The 24,092-nt window shown below is 39.6% G+C and overlaps 1 protein-coding gene across 24 annotated transcripts in view; it reads left to right on the forward strand.

Moving 5' to 3' along the window:
- PARD3 (par-3 family cell polarity regulator) overlaps positions 1–24,092 on the forward strand; it is a 724,849-nt gene that overhangs the window by 344,103 nt on the left and 356,654 nt on the right. For all 24 annotated transcript variants that reach the window (XM_017871440.1, XM_017871462.1, XM_017871451.1 and 21 more), the window contains one exon: positions 16,975–17,153. In XM_017871440.1, the coding sequence (XP_017726929.1) occupies positions 16,975–17,153 (179 nt within the window). The remainder of the gene's footprint in view (positions 1–16,974; positions 17,154–24,092) is intronic.

The raw sequence follows: 24,092 nt of genomic DNA on the forward strand, positions 1-24,092 counted from the left end.
TGGTACTGGTTGTTCCTTTCCATGTTTAGTGCTTCCTTCAGGATCTCTTGTAGGGCAGGCCTGGTGGTGACAGAATCTCTAAGCATTTGCTTGTCTGTAAAGGATTTTATTTCTCCTTCACTTTTGAAACTTAGTTTGGCTTTGAATGAAATTATGGGTTGAAAATTCTTTTCTTTAAGAATGTTGAATGTTGGCCCCCACTCTCTTCTTGTAGAGTTTCTTCTGAGAGATCCACTGTTAGTCTGATGAGCTTCCCTTTGTGGGTAACCTGACCTTTCTCTCTGGCTGCCCTTAACATTTTTTCCTTTATTTCAACTTTGGTGAATCTGACAGTTACGTGTCTTGGAGTTGCTCTTCTCGAGGAGTATCTTTTTTGTGTTCTCTGTATTTCCTGAATTTGAATGTTGGCCTGCCTTGCTAGGTTGGGGAAGTTGTCCTGGATAATATCCTGCAGAGTGTTTTCCAACTGGGTTCTATTCTTCCATCACTTTCAGGTACACCAATTGGATGTAGAGTTAAAAATCTTGAATAAAGATTGGACGAATTGCTAACTAGAATAACCAGTGTAGAGAAGTCCTTAAATGACCTGATAGAGTTGAAAACAATGGCACAAGAACTACGTGACAAATACACAAGCTTCAGTAACCGATGCATTCAATTGGAAGAAAGGGTATCAGTGATTGAAGATCAAATGAATGAAAGAAGCGAGAAGAGAAGTTTAGAGAAAAAAAAGAGTAAAAAGAAACGAACAAAACCTCCAACAAATATAGGACTATGTGAAAAGACCAAATCTACGTCTGATTGGTGTCGCTTGAATTTCAGTGTCTGGCTTTTGCACCTGCAGTTTTCTCTGCTCATTTATTCTCTTCCTTCTGCCCCATTCTTCTGGCCAGGCACCACCACCATTGCCCTGAAACAAAACCAAAACAGACTGCAAACAAAAAATGAAATTCTGAGACCCCAACCAACTGAATGGACCCATTCTTGGCCAAGGACATACCAAAGTAAACCTGAAAACTAGTTCAGGCCATGATGGGGAAGGGGATTGGATATACCTTTTTATACCTTCATCCCTTTGGAATTCAGGTGTTACTGACCAGCATTAACATTAAAACAGGCTGGCTCGTGCCTCTAATCTCAACACTTTGGGAGGCCATGGCGGGAGGATCGCTCAAGCCCAGAATTTTGAGACCAGCCTGGACAGCATGACACTGTCTCTACAAAAATAAGAAAATTAGCCAGTCATCATGGTGTGCACCCATAGTCCCAGCTACTTGGTAAGCTGAGACAGGAGGATCACATGAGCCTGGGAGTTTAAGGATGCAGTGATCTATGATCATGCCACCGCTCTCCAGCCTGGATGACAAAGTAAAACCCTGTCTTAAAAAAAAAAAACCCAAAACATTAGAACAGCCACCTGATAGTCTCTTGGTAGTGACAAAATATATAACAAAATGCCAGGTAGCTGGCCCTAAAGAAATCAAAGTATTTTACCCCAAGATATATTTCTTTGATGTATTTTGAAATGGCCTCGCAAATCTCTCTCGTAAAGAGTCTAGCACCTTTTTAAATCTGATTAAAAATCATTTACCATCATTCTCCCTGAAGCCTGCTACCTGGACGTTTCATCTGCATAGTAAGAACCTTGGACTCCACAACCCCTTATATTAACCAGACACTCCTTTCTGTTTATTCCAGATCTTTAGATAATAACAACTCTTTCAACCAATTGACAGCCAGAAAATCTTTGAATCTGTAACCTGGAATCCCTTGCTTCATTGTCCTACCTTTCCAGACTAAACCAGTGTACACCTTACATGTATTGATTGATGTGTGCTTATAACTTCTGTCCTGTAAAATGTATAAAATCAAGCTGTAACAAATCACCTTGGGCAGTTGTTCTCAGGATCTCCTGTGGCTGTGTTGGAGCATGTCTTTAACCTTGGCAAAAATAAACTTTTTTTTTTTTTAATTTTATGTTTTGAGACAGAGTCTTGCTCTGTCTCCCAGGCTGTAGTGCAGTGGCACGATCTTGGCTCACTGCCACCTGTGCCTCCCAGGTTCAAAGGATTATTGTGCCTCAGCCTGCCAAGTAGCTGGGGTCATAGGTGCGCACCACCACGCCTGGCTTATTTTTGTATTTCTAGTAGTGATGGGGTTGCACCATGTTGATCAGACTGGTCTCGAACTCCTGACTTCAGGTGATCCACCTGCATTGACTTCCCGAAGTGTTGGGATTACAGATATGTGCCACTGTGCCCTGCCTAAACTTCTAAATTGATTGAGACTTGTCTCAGATACTTTTAAGGGCCTTGCCTCTGTGGATATGACAGTGAAAAGCATGGTGAGGTTGTCTAGGAGTGGGTTGCCAGTGAGGAGGAAGGTCCTAAAACCTAGCAGGGCAATGTGGCAAACACAATGACACGATCTGGCAGCCATGAAGGGAGCTTGTGGAGGCGTGGTCAGAGGCTTTCCACAAGAGGTGGCCTGCAGAAGAATGCAATAGGTTCATAGGTAAAATTTAGCTGTTCTTTTTCACTTGAAGTCTTTGCTAAAGCTCTTAAAGACAGTGCCTGTCTTAGATGTTCCTGTAGTGCTGTGTACTTATGAAGCAGCAGGATCACACTGAAGGGCTGGATCATGTCTGCCTTCTCCAGGGCACTGAAAACTTCACGAGGGCAGAGACCAGGTCTATGTTATATACTATGAAATCCTAGGGATATGGGGCTCAAAAATATGGGTTGATAAAGGGAAAGACGTTTATGGCACTCTTGGCAAAACAGCAACAACAAGAAACAACAACAACAGCAAAAACTATGTTAGTTGAGTACTGGAGAGGAGCAATGAAACAGCACACTCCTGTCAAAAGATTGCCTATGGGGAAAAAAAGCACAAGAGCAGTATCTGGAATGAAATCTGACAGAGGGAATGGTATAGTTCCTTTAAAGATTTATAAGAATCGTTCATTTAGTAAATATTTACCTAAAATTCTCATGATTTGTGAAGTCCATATTTGTGATTTTAGCTATTTGCTAAAATTTATTTGTAACTCCTGAATTAATACTCGGGGCACCTTTGTGCTCATTCATGAACGTGTGTGGGATGGCAAACAGTTTGAGTCACTTGACTAATATGTTTCCAGTTGAGGTTGAAGAATGGGAAACTGCCTTCTTGCTCTGGTTTTCATATTGTAAAAAAGTGTCCTTTTCATAGGCTATTTGTCACCATCTTTTTCATGCTTTTTTGCTGGTGATTTTGCTGTTAAAGTGGTGCCCAAGCATAATACCAAAATGCTGTCTAGTATTCCTCAGCACAGTTAGTCTATGATACACCTTCCAGAGAAAGTGTATGTATTAGGTAAGCTTGGTTCAGGTATGAGTTATAGTCCTGTTGGCCTTGAGTTTAATCAACAATATATGTTAAGTAAGATGTCTTTATACAGATCACACCTAAGGCAAGGCTCTGTATTGAATGGTGAACAACGGGGTTGTGATCAGAGGCTCTACCTAACCTTGTAGTTCTCCTAGGAGCAATGGTTGAGTATTTGCTCATTCAGTGTTTACAGTTACTTTATATAACATAACTACTGTGCAAAACTAGAATCAACCGTATTTAGTTTTCCAGGCACTGTTTTGGGCACTGAGGGTGAGACAGTGAGGAAGAAAGATATGTTCTATCCCTTTGTGGGTCTTACATTCTAACTGGGCCTGTTGGCCATATGGAAATAGAAAGGTAGCACATCTCCTGCTCAGCACATATATGAAGAAAAACAATATTATAAATAACAATAACATAAGCCTCCCTCCCTTTTTTCTGTTTTCTCTCTCTCTCATTTTTATTTTTATTTTTTTGTGACACAGTCTCACTCTGTTGTCCAGGCTTGAGTGCAGTGGCATGAAATGGGCTCACAGCAGCCATGACCTCCCAGGCTCAAGCGATTCTCCTGCCTCATCTTCCAGAATAGCTGGAACCACAGATGCATGCCACTGTGCCTAGCTAATGTTTGTATTTTTTGTAGAGACGAGGTCTCACTGTATTGCTTAGGTAGGTCTCAAACTCCTGGGCTCAAGTGATCCACCTGAGCCCAGGAGTTTGTTTTATGTTCTCATGTTTTATTCATTTTTGTTTATCTGCAAGAGAAACACATTTTTGTTTGTTTGTTTCTTTTCTGAGATGGAGTTTCGCTCTTCTTGCCCAGGCTGAGGTGCAATGGCGTGATCCCGGCTCACCGCAACCTCTGCCTCCCGGGTTCAAGCTGTTCTCCTGCCTCAGCCTCCTGAATAGCTGGGATTACAGGCATGCGCCACCACACCTGGCTAATTCTTTTTGTATTTTTAGTAGAGACAGGGTTTCTCCACGTTGGTCAGGATGGTCTCGAATTCTCGACCTCAGGTGATCTGCCCGCCTTGGCCTCCCAAAGTGCTGGGATTACAGGCGTGAGCCACAGCACCTTGCATTTTTTAAAAAATTTTAAGTAAAATTGCTCACTCTTGCCTGCTCATATGCCCCTCTGTCCTCCCTCTAACTTGCTTCTTCTTTTTTTTTTTTTCTCTCAGTTTCTTTCCACCTTACATTCCCCTAGTCTCAGCTTCAATCTCCTCATTGCCCATTAAGGTATGTTTCTGAAAATACAAAACAATCCAGAAAATAATTCCATAATATTCTCTCAATGAAGGTCTCTGGTACCAGTTGTGTAAATACCTTTGGTTATTTTTATCTGGGCTTCTCATCGTATTTAGTATTCTTCTAACTGTCCCCATTGGACACTTACTAATATTTGCCTTTTACCTGTCCTGAGCCAGTCGCTGGGGAGGGAGTAGCAATCTGTTAGAGGAATTGTTCTTTTTTGAATGGTCAGAGGCCTGGTGTAGGGGCTCACACCTTGTAATCCCAGCGCTTTGGGAGACCAAGACAGCAGGACTGCTTGAGGCCAGGAGTTTGAGACCAGCCTTGGTAATATAGTGAGACCCATTAATTTAAAAAATAAAAACATTAGCCAGGTCGGGCATGATGACTCATGCCTGTACCAGCACTTTGGTAGGCTGAGGTGGGAGGATAGCTTGAGGCCAGGAGTTCAAGACCAGCTTAGACAGCATAGTGAGACCCTGTCTCTACAGAAAATAAAAAAATTAGCTGGGCATGGTGGGGGGCACCTGTGGTCCCAGCTACATGGGATGCTGAGGCAGGAGTATTCCCTGAGCTCAGGAGCTTGAGAATGCAGTGAGCAATGATAGTGCCATTGCAGTCCAGCCTGGGAGGCAGAGTAAGATGCTGTTTTAAAAAAAAGAGAAGAAAAATTAGCAGGGCACGGTGGTGTTTGCCTGTAGTCTCTGTTCCTTGGGAGGCTGTGACGGGAGGATCGCTTGAGCCTAGGAGTTAAGGCTGCAGTGAGCTATGATTGTACCACTCTACTCCCTTTTGGGAGACAGAGCAAGACCCTGTCTCAATGAATGAATGAATGAATGAATGAATGGGCAGAATGGGATCAATTTAGAGTGAATTTTTTTTTTCTACAGTAAAGGACTCTCAACATCTTGGTCTCATGTTTATTAGTTTCTAAAATCACTAGGATAATGATGTCTAGTTAGATGCTAATCAAATATTTATTGGTCGAAGTAGCCAGACGGTATCTCAACCATAGCAAAATAGGGACACCAAAATATACATAAAAGAGAGAAAGTCATTGTTGTAAACTACTGTGTTCCGTTTGCTCTCTGGGTGGCCAGATCACATGTGTCTGGCAGGGACTCAACTAACTTTTCCCCTAAACTGTACTGGCTTAGCAAAGGACCTGAGATACTATGTTTTTGTGCACAGGATTCAGTAGCCAATGCCTGTTTTGATAAGTAGCTGGTCATTTACATCATTGCCTCGGGCCAGGTCCTTCACTCTCCCCTGGGAGGCGGGAAGAGAGAAGTCAAAGGCTTTTCACCTCTGATGTCCATTTCTTATGCCCCTTAACCACTCTCTTCTACCCTGGGGATGAAAGGAAAGGAGTCCCTGAACACACACTGGGCCTACATGAGCGTGGAGACAGGGAGATGGAGAGGGAGGAGGTGATGATAAAATAAATAAATAAAAAGAACAACTCTTGGATACTATGCTTATTACTTGGGTGGCGAAATAATCTGTACACCAAACCTGTGACACGAAATTTACCTATATTAGAAACCTACAGAGACTGGGCGCAGTGGCTTATACCTGTAACCCCAGCACTTTGGGAGACTGAGGTGGGTGGATCACCTGAGATGAGGAGTTCGAGAGCAGCCTGGTCAACATGGTGAAACCCCATCTCTACTAAAATTACAAAAATTAGCCAGGTGTGGTGGCAGGCACCTGTAATCCCAGCTACTTGGGCGGGTGAGGTAGGAGAAGAGCTTGAACCTGGAGGTGGAGGTTGCAGTGAGCTGAGATCCAGGCTGGTGACAGAGCAAGACTCCGTCTCAACAAAAAAGAAAAGAAAAGAAAAAGAAACCTGCCTCTCTACCCCTGCAGCTAAAATAAAATTTAAAATAAAATAAAATATTGGAATACATCTATTTAAAAAACGAATTGGGAAGTATTTTTGTTTCTGACTGATGTATCTTAGCCAACTTTAAAACATTTTGTTCCTACTTTGTTGGGGTGTGTGTCTAGAGTGGATGGGTTGTAAAAATGAATAGAGTAAATACTTGTCCTCTTGCTGAATAACTGGCCAATGCTATTAAAAGTAGAAACAGGTTGAGCACAGTGGTTCATGCTGGTAATCTCAAGGCTGAGATGGGAAGTTCACTTTGAGGCCAGGAGTTTGTGATCAGCCTGGGCCACACTGTGAAATCCTAATTTTACAAAAAATTAATTAGCCAGGAGTAGTGGCGTCCACCTATAGTCTCACTTACTGGTGCAGCTGAGGCTGGAGGAGCACTAAGCCCAGGAGTTCAAGGCTGCAGTGAGCTGTGATCTTGCACTGCACTCCAGCCTGGGTGACAGAGCAAGACCTTGTCTCTTATAAAAAAGGAGAAGCAAGGTGCAGTGGGAGAAAGAGGCAGAGGAATTTTACTAGTACGTCTGAGCTGGATCATTTCCTGTGATCCTCCACACCTATCTGCTCTGCTGCATGTGCCAAGAGGCCAGCCTCTCACACTGACTGTCCAGGCTCTATGCCCTCTGCCCCTTTTCCATGCTAGGACTGCCGCAGCAGGGCATTGATGGAAGTGGAAAGAGGGAGTCAGCCTTCCTGGCTGTGGCTTTTGTGTAGCTGTGGCCCTCTGGGGAATGTTACAGCTCCCCTTGCCTCATGTGAGCAGAGGGCACTATACCCTTTGCTGTCATTCCTTAATCCTGCCATATGTTAGAAACGCTCTTTCCGCTAAACTGTCCTCAAAGACCCCTCTCTGAGTTCGCCAAACACTTGCTGCCAGGACACAAATACTAGATCTGATGGGTTGGAGGAGGTGCTGTCATTTGAGGAGGACTTCTAGGGTATAGGACACACTGAAGTGCGCGGAGAGGCGGGCAAAGATTCCTGACAACAGAAGTTGCAGCACTGGTGAGCCATGCGGTTGTCTACTGTGGTGCATGTTCAGGGAGCTGTCCATGTGGATAGGCTACAGGGCACTGGCAGTGGCTATAGGGGCTAAACATTGGGTGATAAGCAGAGTATTAGGGGAAATAATGTTAGGAAGGTACCCTAAGTCTCAATCGTGGCAGGCCTTGACATTGAGAATTTGTACCTGGGATTTTGTTTAACTCTTTGTGCTTTAAAAAAAATTTAAATTTGGGCTAATTATAGAATCTCATGCAATTATGAGAAATGATACAGAGAGATTCATTTCAATGGTTAAGATTTTGAGAAAAGTTCCTGTTTTGTCACAACCACAATATTAACATTTATACAATGTTAATATACAGTCTTTATATAAAATGTATACAATCTTATTCAGATTTCCTCACTTGTTCTTAGGTGTTTAGAGGATTTTTGATCAGAGTGGTTATATTGTCAGTTTCAGAGTGAGAATCATAATGGTATAAAGTTAATATGCCTCAGAAAAATGCTTGGCTTTTGGGTGGAAACATTAATATGTCATTAGAAAATTGCATATATTCTCGCCTGTAATCCCAGCACTTTGGGAGGCTGAAGTGGGCGGATCACCCGAGGTCGGGAATTCAAGACCAGCCTGACCAACGTGGAGAAAACCCATCTCTACTAAAAATACAAAATTAGCTGGGCTTGGTGGCGCATGCCTGTAATCCCAGCTACTCGGGAGGCTGAGGCAGGAGAATCACTTAAACCCGGGAGGCGGAGGTTGCGGTCAGCTGAGATCGCACCATTGCACTACAGCCTGGGCAACTAGAGCGAAACTCTGTCTCGAAAGAAAATTGCATATATTTTTTCCCCTTGACTTTGTTTTCCCTCATTATGTTTGTTGGATTCATTGCAACCATTGAAAACATCGTGTTATCTACAGTAATGTATCTTAAACTTACCAAGAAATCACCTGTTGTTTCAAGTGCAATATAGGCATCTTGTACTTTTCATATGTCTTATTTTTGTCTGGATAGGGATGTGATCAGATCTGAATTGCACAGGACAGGGAGTCGATTACCGAGTACTCCAGATGCAGCTGTGTCTCCTTGGAGCATAGTGACCTTTGACCTGGCCCTTAAATTATGTATGTGGTGCTCATTGCACTTATCTGTAAAATGTAATATTTCAGTTTATCACTAAACATCTTCCAACCATAGTATCCTGTGTTTATTGCTTATCTAGAAAAAATATTTAATAACGAGGTGATAAAACTCATTTTTATATCCTTCTCTCTCAGTTGTTTGTTGTTTTTCAAAGCTTATTTCTTGCCTTGCCTTCCACAAATTTCTTCCAAAGATTCTAGGAAATAAGTGAAATATGGGTAAATACCTTTATGAAAAGAAGTACCACATATCTAAAGGTGGATTTTGCGATCGTGATAACAGGTTTGTATCCCCGCAGCATGTGATAATAACTTGCTTCTTCCCATGGACAGATGTCTCTTTAGGAAATGTATAATTGCCCTGAAGATGGGAGAGAGATAATTTTCATTTTACATGAAGAATAATTTTGCTGTTTGCATCGTAAGTTCTAAAAGCACACATGTAACTGCATATTATATTTAGATTTGATTAAATACCTTGATGATTTATGCCTGTCTTCTTGGCAGAGGTTTATTTGTTGCCTTAAGTGGTTAAATAATTGAAAAACAACTTGAAGAATGAAGGAAGAGAGCATTTGGGCAAGTTGATGAGAAGAAAGGGTGGGATATTTAACAGTTAAAAATGTATATGTCTGCCCTTTGATATTTGCTCTAATTCATAATTAGATCACCATTCCTTCCACTTATTTAAAAGGCACCTTACCTAGAGAGAGACATCAATATTTACAGTGCATTAGTGCCATGGAAAATTTCAGATCTTGTGATGAGGGTTTATTGCTGTTTTATCCCCTCTTCAAAGCAGTGTACACATCAAACAGTCTCCACCATCATTCTGGACCCAGTGACATCGCACCATTCGCTCTGTGCTTCATGCAGCAGCTTAATTATTGAAGATCCTTGTCTTTGAATTTTCTTTTTAATATTTCAGGGGATATACTTTGAAAATCTATATATTAAATAAATCAGAAGATTATGGGATTAGAAAGTTTTATCATATTTTAAAATGCATCAGTTTTGCTAAAATTTGAGATAAGGAATGGCTATAATAGTGACCAAATTACATTAAATGAGAAGCTCCTATTATTTCTAATTACTGAAATGAACACAATTACATCAGATTGTTAATAATGCTGAAATAGGCCATGGGTCCCAGAAACGTAGCAGATCATAGGTGAGAAGATTATGTTTTATTCATCTGAGGCCAATGCAGAATTACCTTCTTTATGCAATATTGTATTTAGTCAGGACAGTTAGAGTTGGGAATCCTTTTAGGTGAACTTTTAGATGAATGAGGAAGTTGTGTTTCATGATGGATTTTGTTGATAAGGCCAGATGTTTATACGAATGTCTTTTTTCCTTAAAATAAGGTGAAACTCATGAAAGGACCTCATGCCATTTGTGGCTACTACTGCACCATTCTCTAGAACTCTGTGTTGCTTGTCATACTTTGACCTGTTGGGAGCTACCCTGAGAATGGCTGCTGAGACTGCTTTGCAGTGCTTTTATGTTTTTCATAATACATTTTTTTCATAAATTGTTATTCTGCAAGGATGAGGTTTGGTGGATGATCCCTGGTTGGGGGTGTATGAACATACATGGACTGGCACCTTTCTGGTATTAAAGGGAACTTCTAAACCCAGTAATGCCACCTCTGAATTTATACATTAGGGATGGAGGCCCAGAGAGGTGACTGATGTGCCATGATCACAGGTCTAGGCCAGTGGTTCTTAGTGTGTGGTCTCTGGGCCCTAAGGGATCATTAAGATCATTTCAGGAAGGCCTTGGGTGGAATACTGTTTTCAGAGTGTTATGAAAACCGATTTTGTGTTGTTCACTGGGTTGACATCTACATCAGTGGTGCCCAGGCCCCGAGGGGCAAAAATGTACATCACTTGACACAAATCAAGACGGTGGCACCAAGTGTATTCTTTACCCCACACACCCACAGTTTTTTTTTTTAAAGCCATATTCACCCACTGTTTTTGATTAAGAAACAAAATTAATTACTTAAAATCTGATCCTTTAATATACAATTTAACATTTCATGTGATGATGTAGGCATAAAACACTTCTCCAACATATGGAAGCTCAGTGGTTCCTTTTTAAATTTATATTTTATTTTATTTTTGTTGAGGTATGGTCTCACTGTGTTGCCCAGGTTGGCCTTGAACTCCTGGGCTCAAGTGATCCGTCTGCTTCAGCCTCCCTGAGTAGCTAGTGTTACATTTGTGAGCCACCGTGCTCAGCTTCTCAGTGGTTGTCTTGAGAAATACTTTTATGCAAAAGCTTGATTTACATGGGAGGTTTTTTCATGGAACAGCGTTTTCGTTTGAAATACCGACAGAAAAACTGTGGTTATTCAGACTTGAGTGTCTGGCAGAGAGTTTCTTAAGAATGAGTGACACAAGCCTGTCACTACAAGGCAAAAAATGGGCAGTATTTGTTGCTAAAGATAAAATTCAAACTTTCTAGTGAAAATTAGATTTTGGAAAACTTATGTCCCACTGTGAGCATGACTGCTTCCCAATACATAAAGATATTTCTGATTAAATTGGCAGAGATATTAACATGTGATTTTCTGTAATAAAGATTGGCTTAACTCAGTAACTAATATTTTCCAAATGACTAATGTTATGGAGTTTTTGGTAGGTAGAAGTTTCATTCAAAATGTGAGACAGACAAATAGATTTTAGTGTAACAAAGAAAGAAAACTTCACATTCATATTGCAACTGACCTTTGAGAAACCACCACTGGTCGAGTTATGGTGTGGTATCAGAGAAGAAAATCTAAAATTTTCTGGAAAAGCTATTAAGACATTATTCCCTCTTCCAGCTGCATATTTGTGAAGTTCTTTTTTTCCTTTATATACTTTTTCATATGGCAGCTGAGAATGCAGAAGCAGATAGGAGAATCCAGATGTCTTCTATTAAGCAAAATGTAAAACATTGCTGCTCTTTCCACTAAATGTGCTTTGTTTTATAAAATATAATTTTCATAAAATTGAGTTGTGTTAACATGTGATGGGTTTTTTTATTATTAAAGTGAATTAATATATATTTTAAAGTTGTTCTCATTCATTCCTAAAATGGTAAATACTACTAGCTCTGCCCTCACATAAACAAAAACTCTTTGAGGCCATCAATTTTTAGAGTGTGAAAGGGCCCTGAAATCAGAGTTTAGGAACCACTGAATCTAGTCCTGTTTCCTTGCAGGCATGCTTTCCTATTTTATATGTAGTACTTCCTCCATTTAACGATAGTTTTTTTCCTTTTCCTATCTTAACATTTCTGAAATTTGGGTGCCTGTTGTTACAATATATGTTTATGGCTAATGTAACGTTTCTTCCTCTTCCCAAAATGAAATCATGCTGTGAATTAAAATCAGGATATGACTTCTCAGTGCATAATTCTGCTAGGAAAACAACAAAATTCTTCTCTTTTTTTTCTTTTTGAGATGGAGTCTTGTTCTGTCACCGAGGCTGGAGTGCAGTGGCGCAATCTCAGCTCACTGCAACCTGTGCCTCCCAGGCTCAAGCCGTTCTCCTGCCTCAGCCTCCCGAGCAGCTGGGACTACAAGTGCCCGCGCCACCACGCCCGGCTATTTTTTTTTTGTATTTTTAGTAGAGACAGGGTTTCACAGTGTTCGCCAGGATGGTCTCGATCTCCTGACCTCGTGATCCACCCGCCTCTGCCTCCCAAAGTGCTGGGATTACAGGCGTGAGCCACCACGCCTGGCCCAAAATTCTTCTCTTTTAAAAAACTGAAACTAACATTTACATCCACAGGTAGCTAGAAATGGAACTTAATAGATCTGATTTCATAATTTGTGATTGGTGATTGAGCACTGGCTCAGGAGCCTGAAGTCTTGGCTGGAAAACTAACTTTTCATGTCATCTCTCTAAGCCTCAGCTTACTCATCTGTGATGTGCGTTACATGTTTTTCCATGTGTCTAATGTAGTGCCTTATTTAAATAAAAAAATTTCAGATCCCTCCATTTAAGTGGTGGGTTCTAGTACAATGTTACTACACTGTATGTGCATGCGTGTGTATGTGTGTGTGAAAACTCCATAAAAATGCCTTATAATTTTCATGCAATCATAAAACCAAGAAGAAATCATAAACCAATACACATCCAGATGTGTAACAGATATCCATCCGATAGATACACATCATTGTGAGAGATAAAGATGTCTTGCTGAGTCTAAATCGTATGCTGTATGAACCTAGACCTGCCCCGGGGTGGCGTGGGGTCTTTTTATTTGGACTTTGATTATGGTGCCTTTATGTACTATGATGACTCAGGTCTTACAGCACTTCCAACCATAAGGAAACCTTGATTTCAACATCATTATGATGTCATTTCGCCATCCTTTTATGAGAACATGCTGTTGAGTGACTGACTGACAGGGCCTTGCTCTGTTGCCCGGTTGGAGTGCAGTAGTACGATCACGGCTCACTGCAGCCTTGAATTCCTGGGCTCAAGTGGTCTTCCCACCTAAGACTCCTGAGTAGCTGAGACTGATGCAGGACATGTGAGCCCCATAGTGGGCCTTAGCCCATAAGGGTCCTTGTCTTTGCCCAGGAAAGAATTCAAGGGCAAGCTGGGGCTAGAAAAAAACAGCTTTATTGAAGCAACGGTGTCGCAGCTCTGTGACTGCTTCTGCAGAGCTGGGGTACTCTGTGGGCAGAGAGTGGCAGCCCAGGACAGTTTTCCAATCATATTTGTACTCACTTTTAATTACATGCAGATTAAAGGGAAGTTTATACAGAAAGTTTTAGGAAAGGAGTAGTAACTGGGACATTAGGTTATTACCATGGAAATGGTAGGTAACACGTAGGTGTTGACATGGCAATAGTAAACTGACATGACAGCTAGTGAGTGTGTTTGATTGAAAACTTTTTCTGTCCCAGCCCCTTTTTAGCTAGTCCTCAGTTTGGTCTGGTGTCCAAGCCCTGCCTCTGCAGTCAAGTCCTGCTTCCTGCCCTAGGACTACAGCAAAATTCTAATACAGTTGCCTGATTTTTTAATTTTATTTTTTGTAGAGACAGGATCTCACTGTGTTGCCCAAGTTGGTCTTGAACTCCTGACTTCAAGCAATTCTCCCACCTTGGCCTCCCAAACTGCTGGGATTATAGGTGTGAGCCATTGTACCTGGCCTTGTTGACTTCTTTTTTTGGGTTTTGTTCTTTGTCATCAGCGTGGTAATCAAATCTAGGACACCTTCCTGAATTTGACAGTGAACACAAATGTAAACATGGTGCCTGAAATTGCATGGGAGTACTCGGTGATGAGGTAGTGCAAATAGGAGATCCAGACTATATTTAATTTAATTTAGTTTAATTTATTTTATCAATATCACTGAAATGCAAATAAAAAGTTTAATGTTGGAAGAACTCACAAGAAGGGCTGTATGACAGAGCATTCCCTGTAGCATCCTTCACATTGCAGTTTATGCGAACACCACCCTATCCATGAGCTCCATCACCCACCACAAGAGACATCCCGCAGGGTCTGGAGCTCCCTCTGTTATCTGCCTCTTCTCAAATCCCCTCTTTCCCCTAGTCCACATTTTATTTCGAAAGCTACGGGTATATAGAGATAAATACTAATTATTTTTGTCTGTCTGTTGCAGACTAACACATTAACACAGTGTTTGTGTCTAGTCTGAAGAAGATGGTCTTAATTATTTAATTGAAATCATGTATGCAATGTATTCTCCTGAGGAAAATTTCAAACGCAATAGGGTAAGCGGTTTTATTGTGACCAAGCAAATTCAGTGTATCGTCCCTGAAGTTGGAATATACTTTTATTTGATTATTTTACTGTAGATATTGGGTACTGCTTTTGGTCCTATGTCTGTGCTATGTTTTAAAGGCCTTCTCTTCTGAGTTAATAGTGCTTCTCGTAGACTTACACACAAACGGGTGACAGGAAGAGGGAGAGAAGTTGAGGTGTACAGAGGTACTTAACAACTGAATAATTAACCCTGTAATTGGAAAGCAACAGAACCTGTGTCTAATTAACAACATTGTCTAAAAGTATTTGGTCTTTTCCTGCCCATCCCTCCCCATTTTGTTGCTGTTTTGCTTATAGTTTTTAATGTGATGATTCTGGAAATTTTGCTTCCTCTTGGTAGAGAACTTTTCTTACAGTAAGGGCATTGTAATATTAATGCACATTGATTTTAGATGTGTATTTTGCGACCTTGTTCTGAGAGTGACTATATAGTTCTTATTGGTGTTTATTTTTGGGGGTGTATATTAATAAGCAACAAAGGCTTCATGAGTGTTTACACACACTAAAATCCAGAAATTATTAAAATCCTCATGTTTATGTTTCTCTCAGCAAATTAAGATAGGCACCAACAGTATTAAATTCAGAGTTGACTAAATTTTTGCTCTGGTAATGTTGCTCAGACTGTGTTATTATTATCAGATCCTCCTGATGTAGAAATCAGTGTTAAATTTGATATTATTATGTTTCATATGCTTCTGTTTGCTCTGATAAGTTCTAATTTGCTTTCATTGTAGACTATTGGATTGACAGTGGTTTAAATATAGCCTTCACTGTATATAAATAGCCTGTCTTTAGTTTGGTATCCTCAAGGTTTCCATATCTTTACCATTGACCAGTGCACCAGTGTTTCAGAAATATCCTTCCTAGAATAAATGATGAGTTTACTGCTTCATGGTTAAAGCTATGTCATTAGACCAGACATGGTGGCTCACACCTGTAATCCCAGTACTTTTTGGGGCTGAGGAGGGTGGATAACCTGAGGTCAGGAGTTCAAGACCAGCCTGGCTAACATGGTGAAACCCCGTCTCTACTAAAAACACGAAAACTAACTTGTCATGGTGGTGCACACTTGTAGTAGCCTGTAGCTACTCAGGAGGCTGAGGCAGGAGAATCGCTTGAACCCAGGAGGCGGAGGTTGCTGTGAGCCAAGATCGTGCCACTGCATTCCAGCCTGGGTGACAGAGCCAGACTCTGTCTCAATCAATCAATCAATCAATCAATCAATCCATCAATCAAGCTGTATTATTAGAGGCTTTAAAACAAATACTTACATCCTAGTTTTTAAAAGCAGAGTACTCTAAACATAATTTAAGTTTTGTCTTATGTTTTTGAGTGATTTCACTCAGTTGCTGAGTGGAACTTTTAGTTCTGATTCCAGCTGTTGCAGACTCTCTTCTTCTTCGCTTTGCATTTTTAATTCTGTATCTTCTTTGCTGTGGCACTGATCATGTTTGCCAGGCTGTTGTCAGTGTTATGATAATGATCAAGTGTTCACCTGAGTTTAGTATTGATGTTGTTACAGCAATTGCAAGCAAGCTCTTCTATGCAGATACATTTGCTAAAATACTACCTTTTGTGTAATCGTATATGTGAGTATATGACAGAAACTACCTGCGGATTAACGTATTACTTTGAGTATTTTCTTTCTTAAGTATAAATAATATATATTCTGATAATACTTTATTGAACAAAATAAACATTTTATTCAACAAAATTTTTCAGTAGAGCAGCCAAATGTCTAGATTCTATAGATTTTTAAAAATTGATACATAATTTTACATATTTATGGAGAATATGTGATGTTTTGATACATGCATACCAGGTGTAATGGTCAAATCAAGGTAATTAGGATATTCACGCCTCAATGATTTATCATTTTTTGTATTGGAAACATTTCAGATCCTCTCTTCTAGCTACTTTGAAATATACAATAAATTATTTGTCAACTATATAGATTCTGTATTTTTATTCCAGTAGATATGATTAAAAGGTAGGTGAAATTTGTTTACTTGCTTAGAATCATTATTTTTTAAATGATACATGTGATGATTATTTAGAAATATTGGGATAATGATCACAGTATTGGTTATTATACTACTCTCTACTGAGTACACACTGTATGTCAAGCACTGTTTTACCCCTTTATATTATTTAGTCCTCACATTACCCTGATCAAAGATGTACTGTTTTATTTTCATTTGAGTTGGAAGGGACTAGAGGCAGAGAACAGTTAGGCAACCTGGCCAGGGCCACATAGATAACAAGGAGTGAAGTCCAAATACAAACCTGGGCAGTTTTGCTCAGAGCTGACACTTGACCACATCTCTTTCACCATGTAGTATTTTAAAGGACCTAAAGGAATTTGTATTTAGAATACTGACCCACTGTCCCCTTTTACGAAAGTGAAATTCTGTTCCTTAATCTTTAGGATTTCCCTGTGTTCTCCTAGCATGTAGTTTACCAACATTAGTATCTTATTTTTCAGCGTAGTGCTTTTGTGTTTACAGATATGCCTCTTCATGTTCGACGCAGTAGTGACCCAGCTCTAATTGGCATCTCCACTTCTGTCAGTGATCATAATTTTTCCTCTGAAGAGCCTTCAAGGAAAAATCCCACACGCTGGTCAACAACAGCTGGCTTCCTCAAGCAGAACACTGCTGGGAGTCCTAAAACCTGTGACAGGAAGGTAACCGCCTCTGCTTGTTTGCTGCTATCCCTTGCCCCTCCTGAATTCTTGGTGTCCATGATGAGTGTTGTGTCTTGGGTAAACCATTGGTTTCCAGGGCATCTTCACGATGGCCTTTCGTGAGCATGGTACCAACTTCCATATCAAAGTTCAGATAGTCTCCTATTTTATATCACACTTCACATTTCTGATGAAAATCAGTGCCGTGTATCGTATGCACTTATTAATATATCCATTTTTTGAATAGATTCCATTTCATATCATTAAAAATGAAAACAATTTGACACAATATGTGTACCATATAAAGTCCCTTTCTTGCTGCCTCTCCTGGTCTCCTCTCCCATTTCTCCTCACAGGCAGCCTCTTTATTTGCTTTTTCTATGTTCTTACAGGGATATTTGACACATGTATAAGCAAATATTTATATTGGTTCAGAACATTATGAACTTTTAAGGATGAAAGTGGACTTCATGGTAATTTAGTTTGACTACCCAGTTGATCATTTTATCCTAAGTCTCCTTGTAAAAGGAAGTTTGTTGTCTAGTCTTCATAATATTTTATTCCTTTACCTAATTTATTTTAGTCCTTGACCTAATTTATTTAATCTGAATGAAAAAACTTTATTTTAGCCTGTTCTGTCTGTTTTAAAAAATTTGTTGGCCGGGCGTGGTGGCTTCCGCCTATAATCTCAGCGCTTTGGGAGGCCAGGGTGGGTGGAACTCCTGGCCAGAAGTTCAAGGCCACCCTAGTTAACATAGCAAAACCCCATCTCTACTAAAAATACAAAAATTAACCAGATGTGCTGGCATGCACCTGTAATCCCAACTACTCAGGATGCTGAGGCACAATAATTGCTTGAACCCAGGAGTCGGAGGTTGCAGTGAGCCGAGGTTGCGCCACTGCACTCTAGGCTGGGCGACAGAGTGAGACTCCATCTCAACAACAACAAAAAGCATGTTGATGCTCTTTGTCAGAACCCTTATTGTTCCTTTTTATCAGACCTCTTACCTCTTATTTCATGTGCATTTTGCTGAATCTGTCATTTTCACTTTTGAATCTATAGATGTTCAATAAACTTCTGTTGAATGACTTAGTAAACATTTTTTCAGTGCAGCCAGTAATTTAGCACAGTATATATTGAGAAATGTCGAAGTAATACTAATCACATAAGATTAAAAAGGATGTAGCTTGATATTTGCTTGATTTATTCTTTGCATAGGTATAAAAATACCTGTTTTAAATATTTTAACTTTGTTTTGCATTTCAGCACACTCCTTTCTGTAGTAGTTCAAGTAGAAAAAAAAGTGCATGGAAAACATAGGTTTAAACTGAGAAGAGTCTACTTGGAAAAAAAGAGTATATTTAGTTTCTGATTTTTTTGAATTATGAACTTAACTTTTAGGCTTAGTCTCCTGAAATACTTTGTTTTTATAGATGTGTTGAGGAGCCATATTGGAAGATCTTCTCATTAAGATTAGCTTGAAATTTTTGAGGACTTTATCTTGCAGTAGATTAAACAAAGAAGCAGAATCCAGTTTATCAGTGGGTCTCGTGTCAGTTAATTTTCTTTTAGAATAGACCCAATTTAATTTACCTGGATATTCACAGATGTGCAAACAAGTCAAGTTGACAGTTAAAAGAAATTTTTTAAACTAGGTTTTCAACTGTTTGAAGCATACTGAAGTTTCTTTTCAAGTTATTCAACATCTTGGATGTGTGAGTCCGTTTCAGTTGCAGCAGACAGAACCTGTTTGTATCATAAAACATTTTTGAACAAAAGGGATTTATCACTTAGAATTTTTTTTTTCTCACAAAATCACTGTAAGGGTTTGCAGAGCAGGTCCTAGGATGGCCCTGGAGAACCTTTAAAGCTATGCAGTAACAAACATGTGGCTTGCCTGTGGAGCTACCCTCTCTGCTTTTGTGGTGAAAGAGGTGCTGCAGTCCAGGGACCTGAACTCCTCCCATCGGAGCCTGCCTTCTACACACTACACACCGCCCTGCCTCCAGGTGTACTCACCTTGCTTCTGTCATTTGTCAAGCTGGAGATCCACCCTAGAAATGCTGCCAGTCATAACAGCCCAGGAAAAATCTGTTTCACACCACTATTAAAATCTCATGCTACTGAATCTGAGTGGGTGCAGTTCAGTTTGTATCTAGATCCTTATCTGCAGAAGAGCCTGGGAAATAGAGCATTAGCCTTAAAACCTCTGCAGCACAGGAACACGTTAGGAGAGCACTGAGACCCTCATTGCCAATTAACCAGTTCCACCTAGCTGATGAAGTTTCATTTTAAAATTTTAATTTTATTTATTTATTTATTTATTTAGAGACAGGGTCTTGCTTTGTCACCCAGGCTGGAGAGCAGTGGCGCAGTCTCAGCTCACTGCAACTTCTATCTCCCAGGTTCAAGCATTCTCCTGCCTCAGCCGCCCAAGTAGCTGGGTCTACAGGCACTAGCCATCACACCTGGCTGATTGTTTAATTTTTTGTAGAGATGGGGTCTTGCTGTGTTGCCCAGGCTGGTCTCAAACTTTTGGACTTGGGTGATCCTTCCATCTCAGCCTCCCAAAGGCTGGAATTACAGACATGAGCCACCATATCCAGCCTGACATTGTTTTAGATAACATGCTTCTATCATTGTAGAAAATTTGGCAAAATTGTAGAATAGAACAAAATAAAATCATTCATAACTCCAGAACCCAGCAACAACCAGTATTCACACACACACACGTTGGAGTCATGCTATGTTCATGTATTTGTATCCTGATTATTTCAACATTATTTTTCATATAATAGGAATTTTCCCTGGTGTGAATTTTATTGTAACTATTTTAATGAGTGTAAAACATTTCATTGTAGGTTGTATTCTGTCTTCTGTCAATTTTGGACATTCATGCTCTTTCTCTTTTTTTCACATTGAAAATTGTTACATATTCAGCCATCTTTTTGCTTACATGGAGCATTACTTAATGTAGCCAGATGCCCATATTTTCCCATAGGAAAAGCCTTGATCTACATATATATTTCTAGATGAAGTGATATTTGCATACAATATACTTGAATAGTAATGTGTAATGAATTAGTCTTTTGAATTTTCTTTGGCTTTACTCTTGAAATACTAATCTTGCTGTCTGTGTTTTATGCTGTATGTATTTTAGTCTGAGAGCTCATATATAAATATGATTAAGTGTTATTTTATTTTCAGTTATAAAAAGCCTTCTCATCTTTTCAGTATTCAGATGGAAGGAAAGCATACTTGCTGCTTAGGTACAAAGCATTCAATTTCTTTATTTCTGTGAAGCCCATGAGAGCTTACCTATGCTGTCATGCTTTAAGATGTTATAAATTCTTATGAATGTGTCGTGGTTCAGGTTTTCTGTGTAAAATTGTGGAAATAAATTAGTTGTTTATTCATAGCCCTCTGATTTAGTGATCTCTAGTGGTTAAAATAAGTTAACATTTTTAAATAACTCATCTTCATAGTTAAGTGGTTTATATTCCTCCAGGTTAAATGAACAGAGTAAATTATTTTAGAATAATGTTACCAATCAATTAAAATCTCTTGTTTCTAAGCAGGAAAGTTGTATTCTGATACATTAGAGCACCATCAGGTCAAACTCTCTCCTTTGGTTCAAAACCCAAATGAGAGGTGGAGTCTTACTTGTTGAAATAGTGGTCATAATCTCATTCCACTATTAGGCTTAGTGGGCAGGGTGTACAGATGATGATGATACTCTATTGCCTGAGAGCCTGAAGAGTCCAAGGGTCCCATGGGCTTCTGGATTTCTGAAAAATTTTCACGCTTTTATTTGGAAGTGAGATGGAGAGGGTAAGGGAGCTGTGGCTTTTTTCAAAGTTATTTGACATACTCACCTTTGTGTCCAGTATTTTGTGGCTGACTACCTTTTCCAACTGTTTTAGGGAACATTTTGCTCACACTTCGTGTGGAAAGTTTCTTGCTAGAGGCTGTATTTTCATTCGAGAGTAAACATGTGGTTAATATTTTATCCTGCAGGAGAGTATTTCAATCGGTGTGAATACTTTAATCATCTTTGCCACCTCTTTGGTCTTCCTTATTAAGTCAGTGTTGCTGTGAATATAGAGTCCAGCTAGTCTGTGGAGAGCGTGTGATTCATCCCATCAAGAAAGATGTAATGAGCTCTTAGAAGAATCAGCTTACCATGCAGTGCCAGGGATAAGGACTATGGACTATTTCACTGTGCAGTTGCTACAAGCCATTGTTCTGTCCCTGTAAATAATGAGTGGCATTGTTTTTGTAAATTATATTTCCTCCTAAACAATTAACATAGGTAGATTTAGTATAAAACCAGTTGTGGACAAGTTTCCAAAAGAGATTCTTACCTGATTAGGGAAAGGGGAAGAAGGTAATAAAGGGAACCTGTTGCATTGGTATCATTAGCTTCCTTTTCTTTTGATTTTTAAAAGGGAGACCTTGAACTGTTTCTTACCTGCTGGGTTTATTATTTCTGTTTGGTTTAGTTGCTTGGCATGTTTGGTATCTTTCCAATACCCCTGATACACACAACCTCTCGTAAGAGATGCTTTCTTAGTTATGTCTTTGTCGTCTCGCTTTTCTTTCTATTAGAAAGGTGAGATGTTTTGTCTAAGTTTAGGAAATTACTTTTATAAACATTTTTGAAGTATATTTCAAGGTTCCCCAACCCCCTTTTTTTCCCTGATAGTAATACAGCTTGCTCTTTGCATATATACAGTAATGAAGGGTATAATAGAAGCAGGGAAATGCCATCAGGCTTCTGTGTCCATGGGTTCTGCATCCATGGATTCAACCAAGATTAGATTGAAAATTTTGGAACAACAACAGAAAAGAATGGTTGTGTCTGAACACGTAGAAACTTTCCTTTGTCCTCATTTCCTAAATAACACAGTGTAACACCTATTTACACAAAGCAGTTTCTTTGTATTAGGTCATGTAAATCATCTAGAGATCATTTAAACTATATGGGAGGATGTGCATAGGTTATGTGCAGTACTCCACCATTTCATGTAAGGGTCTTAAGCATCTGTGGATTTTGGTATCTGCGAGGGGTCCTGGAACCAGCCCCCCAAGGATACTGAGGGATGATTGTAATTTGAAGTTTTGAAGATGACTAGTAATGACATTTTGATGTATTAACTTTAGGACTTCTGTGGAGCATGGCTCTATACAGATGTTGGCTATTCTTACTACCAGGGGGAACATCCAGGTATAGTTTAATTTCCTGCAATTTTTCCCAATTTCTGCTGTATTGAGAATTTTCCTATGCCTCATAAATATGGCTAGTTTGCATAATGTTATATTATGTGCTGATTTTTTATAGTTAATGTTTAACTCTATTTGATGGTTTTTTTCTTTCATATGACATTTATATTTTTGTCAATTTTGTTTGCTTTTATAAGTAACCTTTAGAAGTATCCTTCAGAGAATGTACTTGTATATCAATTTATGTTGGCATCTCTGATTATTTTCTTTGACTAGATTCCTCAAGTAGACTTATTTGGTAAGGAGTTGAATATTTTTAAAGCTATTGGTAATTGTTTCACATAAATTCCAGACTAATAAAGTATGAAGTAGTTAGGATGTATAAAATGCTCTGAGAAGTCCTAGATAGGATAGGAGTGAGGATGGGGGTGGTAGTGAAGGAAACAAGCAGCTGGTACTATTCCTGAGTTCCAGAACTTACTCTCTCACTAGATAGCTTAAGGATTCTACATGGGTGTGCATCAGAATTACCTGTAGACTTCCAAGAGATGAAACACAGGCATTACTCACACCAACAGATTCCTTTACCCACTCCAGAAAATTTGTGTGTTTCCTTAAAGCTGAAAACAGAAAGTGTGGTTACATTTTAAGGGAGAGGAAATAGAAGTATAGTCATGCGTCGCTTAATGACAGAGGTACATCCTGAGAATTGCATTGTTAGGTGATTTCATCCTTGTGTGACTATCATAGAGTGCGCTTACACAAACCTCGATGGTCTAGCCTACAACACACCTAGGTTACATGGTATATCCTGTTCTTCTAGGCTGCAAACCTACCTATACAGCATGCAACTATACTGAATAGGCAGCGGGGACACAATGTATTCATATTTAGATATTTGTATATCTAATATATCTAAACATAGAAGAAGTACAGTAAAAATACAGGATTTTAATCTTATGTGATCACCATTGTATATGCGGTCCATTGTTTATAAGAACGTTGTTATGGGGTGCATGACTGTATAATTTTTTTTTTTTGAGATATCTTCTCTTTAAGCTAATTTTTCTGTAATAGCAGAATAGAATCTAGTACATTTGCTGTATTTGGGTTTGTGACATTTCACTTCCTCTCATACTTAGATTACACAAATGTATCATTTTCAAATGAAAATTAAATTAGAGTCTTTTAAAAGTCCTACAACTCATTGAATATTGAATGTTGACTATCAATGCAAAAATAGAACTGGAAATATTTTTCTAGATTGAACCCTTAATAAAAGCAATGTTTCTGTCTACTGTTTCTTTCTGTGTGTTCCTTCATTCCTTTCAAAACCCCTTTGTTTCTTCTTTTCCTTCCCTTCCTTTTCCCCTTCTCCTTCCCTTCCCCTTCCCTTTCCCATTCCTTTCCCATTCCTATTCCTTTCCCTTTCCCCCTCCTTTCTCGTTCCGTTCCCTTCCCCTTCCTCTTCCGCTTCCTCTTACCCATCCCTTCCGCTTTCTTCCCTTTCCCTTCCCCCTTTTTCCCTTCCCTTCCCCTCCCCTTCCCCTTTTCTTTCCCTTCCCCTTCCCCTTCCCATTCCCTTTTCCTCCCTCCCCTTCACCTTTCCCTTCCCCTTCCCTTCCCCTTCCCATTTGTTTCCCTTTCCCTTCCCCTTTCTCTTCCCCTCCTCCTTCCCTTCCCCTTCCCCTCCTCCTTCCCCTCCCCTTCCCCTC

Source organism: Rhinopithecus bieti, unplaced genomic scaffold (assembly GCF_001698545.2).
Source record: "Rhinopithecus bieti isolate Rb0 unplaced genomic scaffold, ASM169854v2 scaffold_763, whole genome shotgun sequence".
Lineage (NCBI taxonomy): Eukaryota > Metazoa > Chordata > Mammalia > Primates > Cercopithecidae > Rhinopithecus > Rhinopithecus bieti.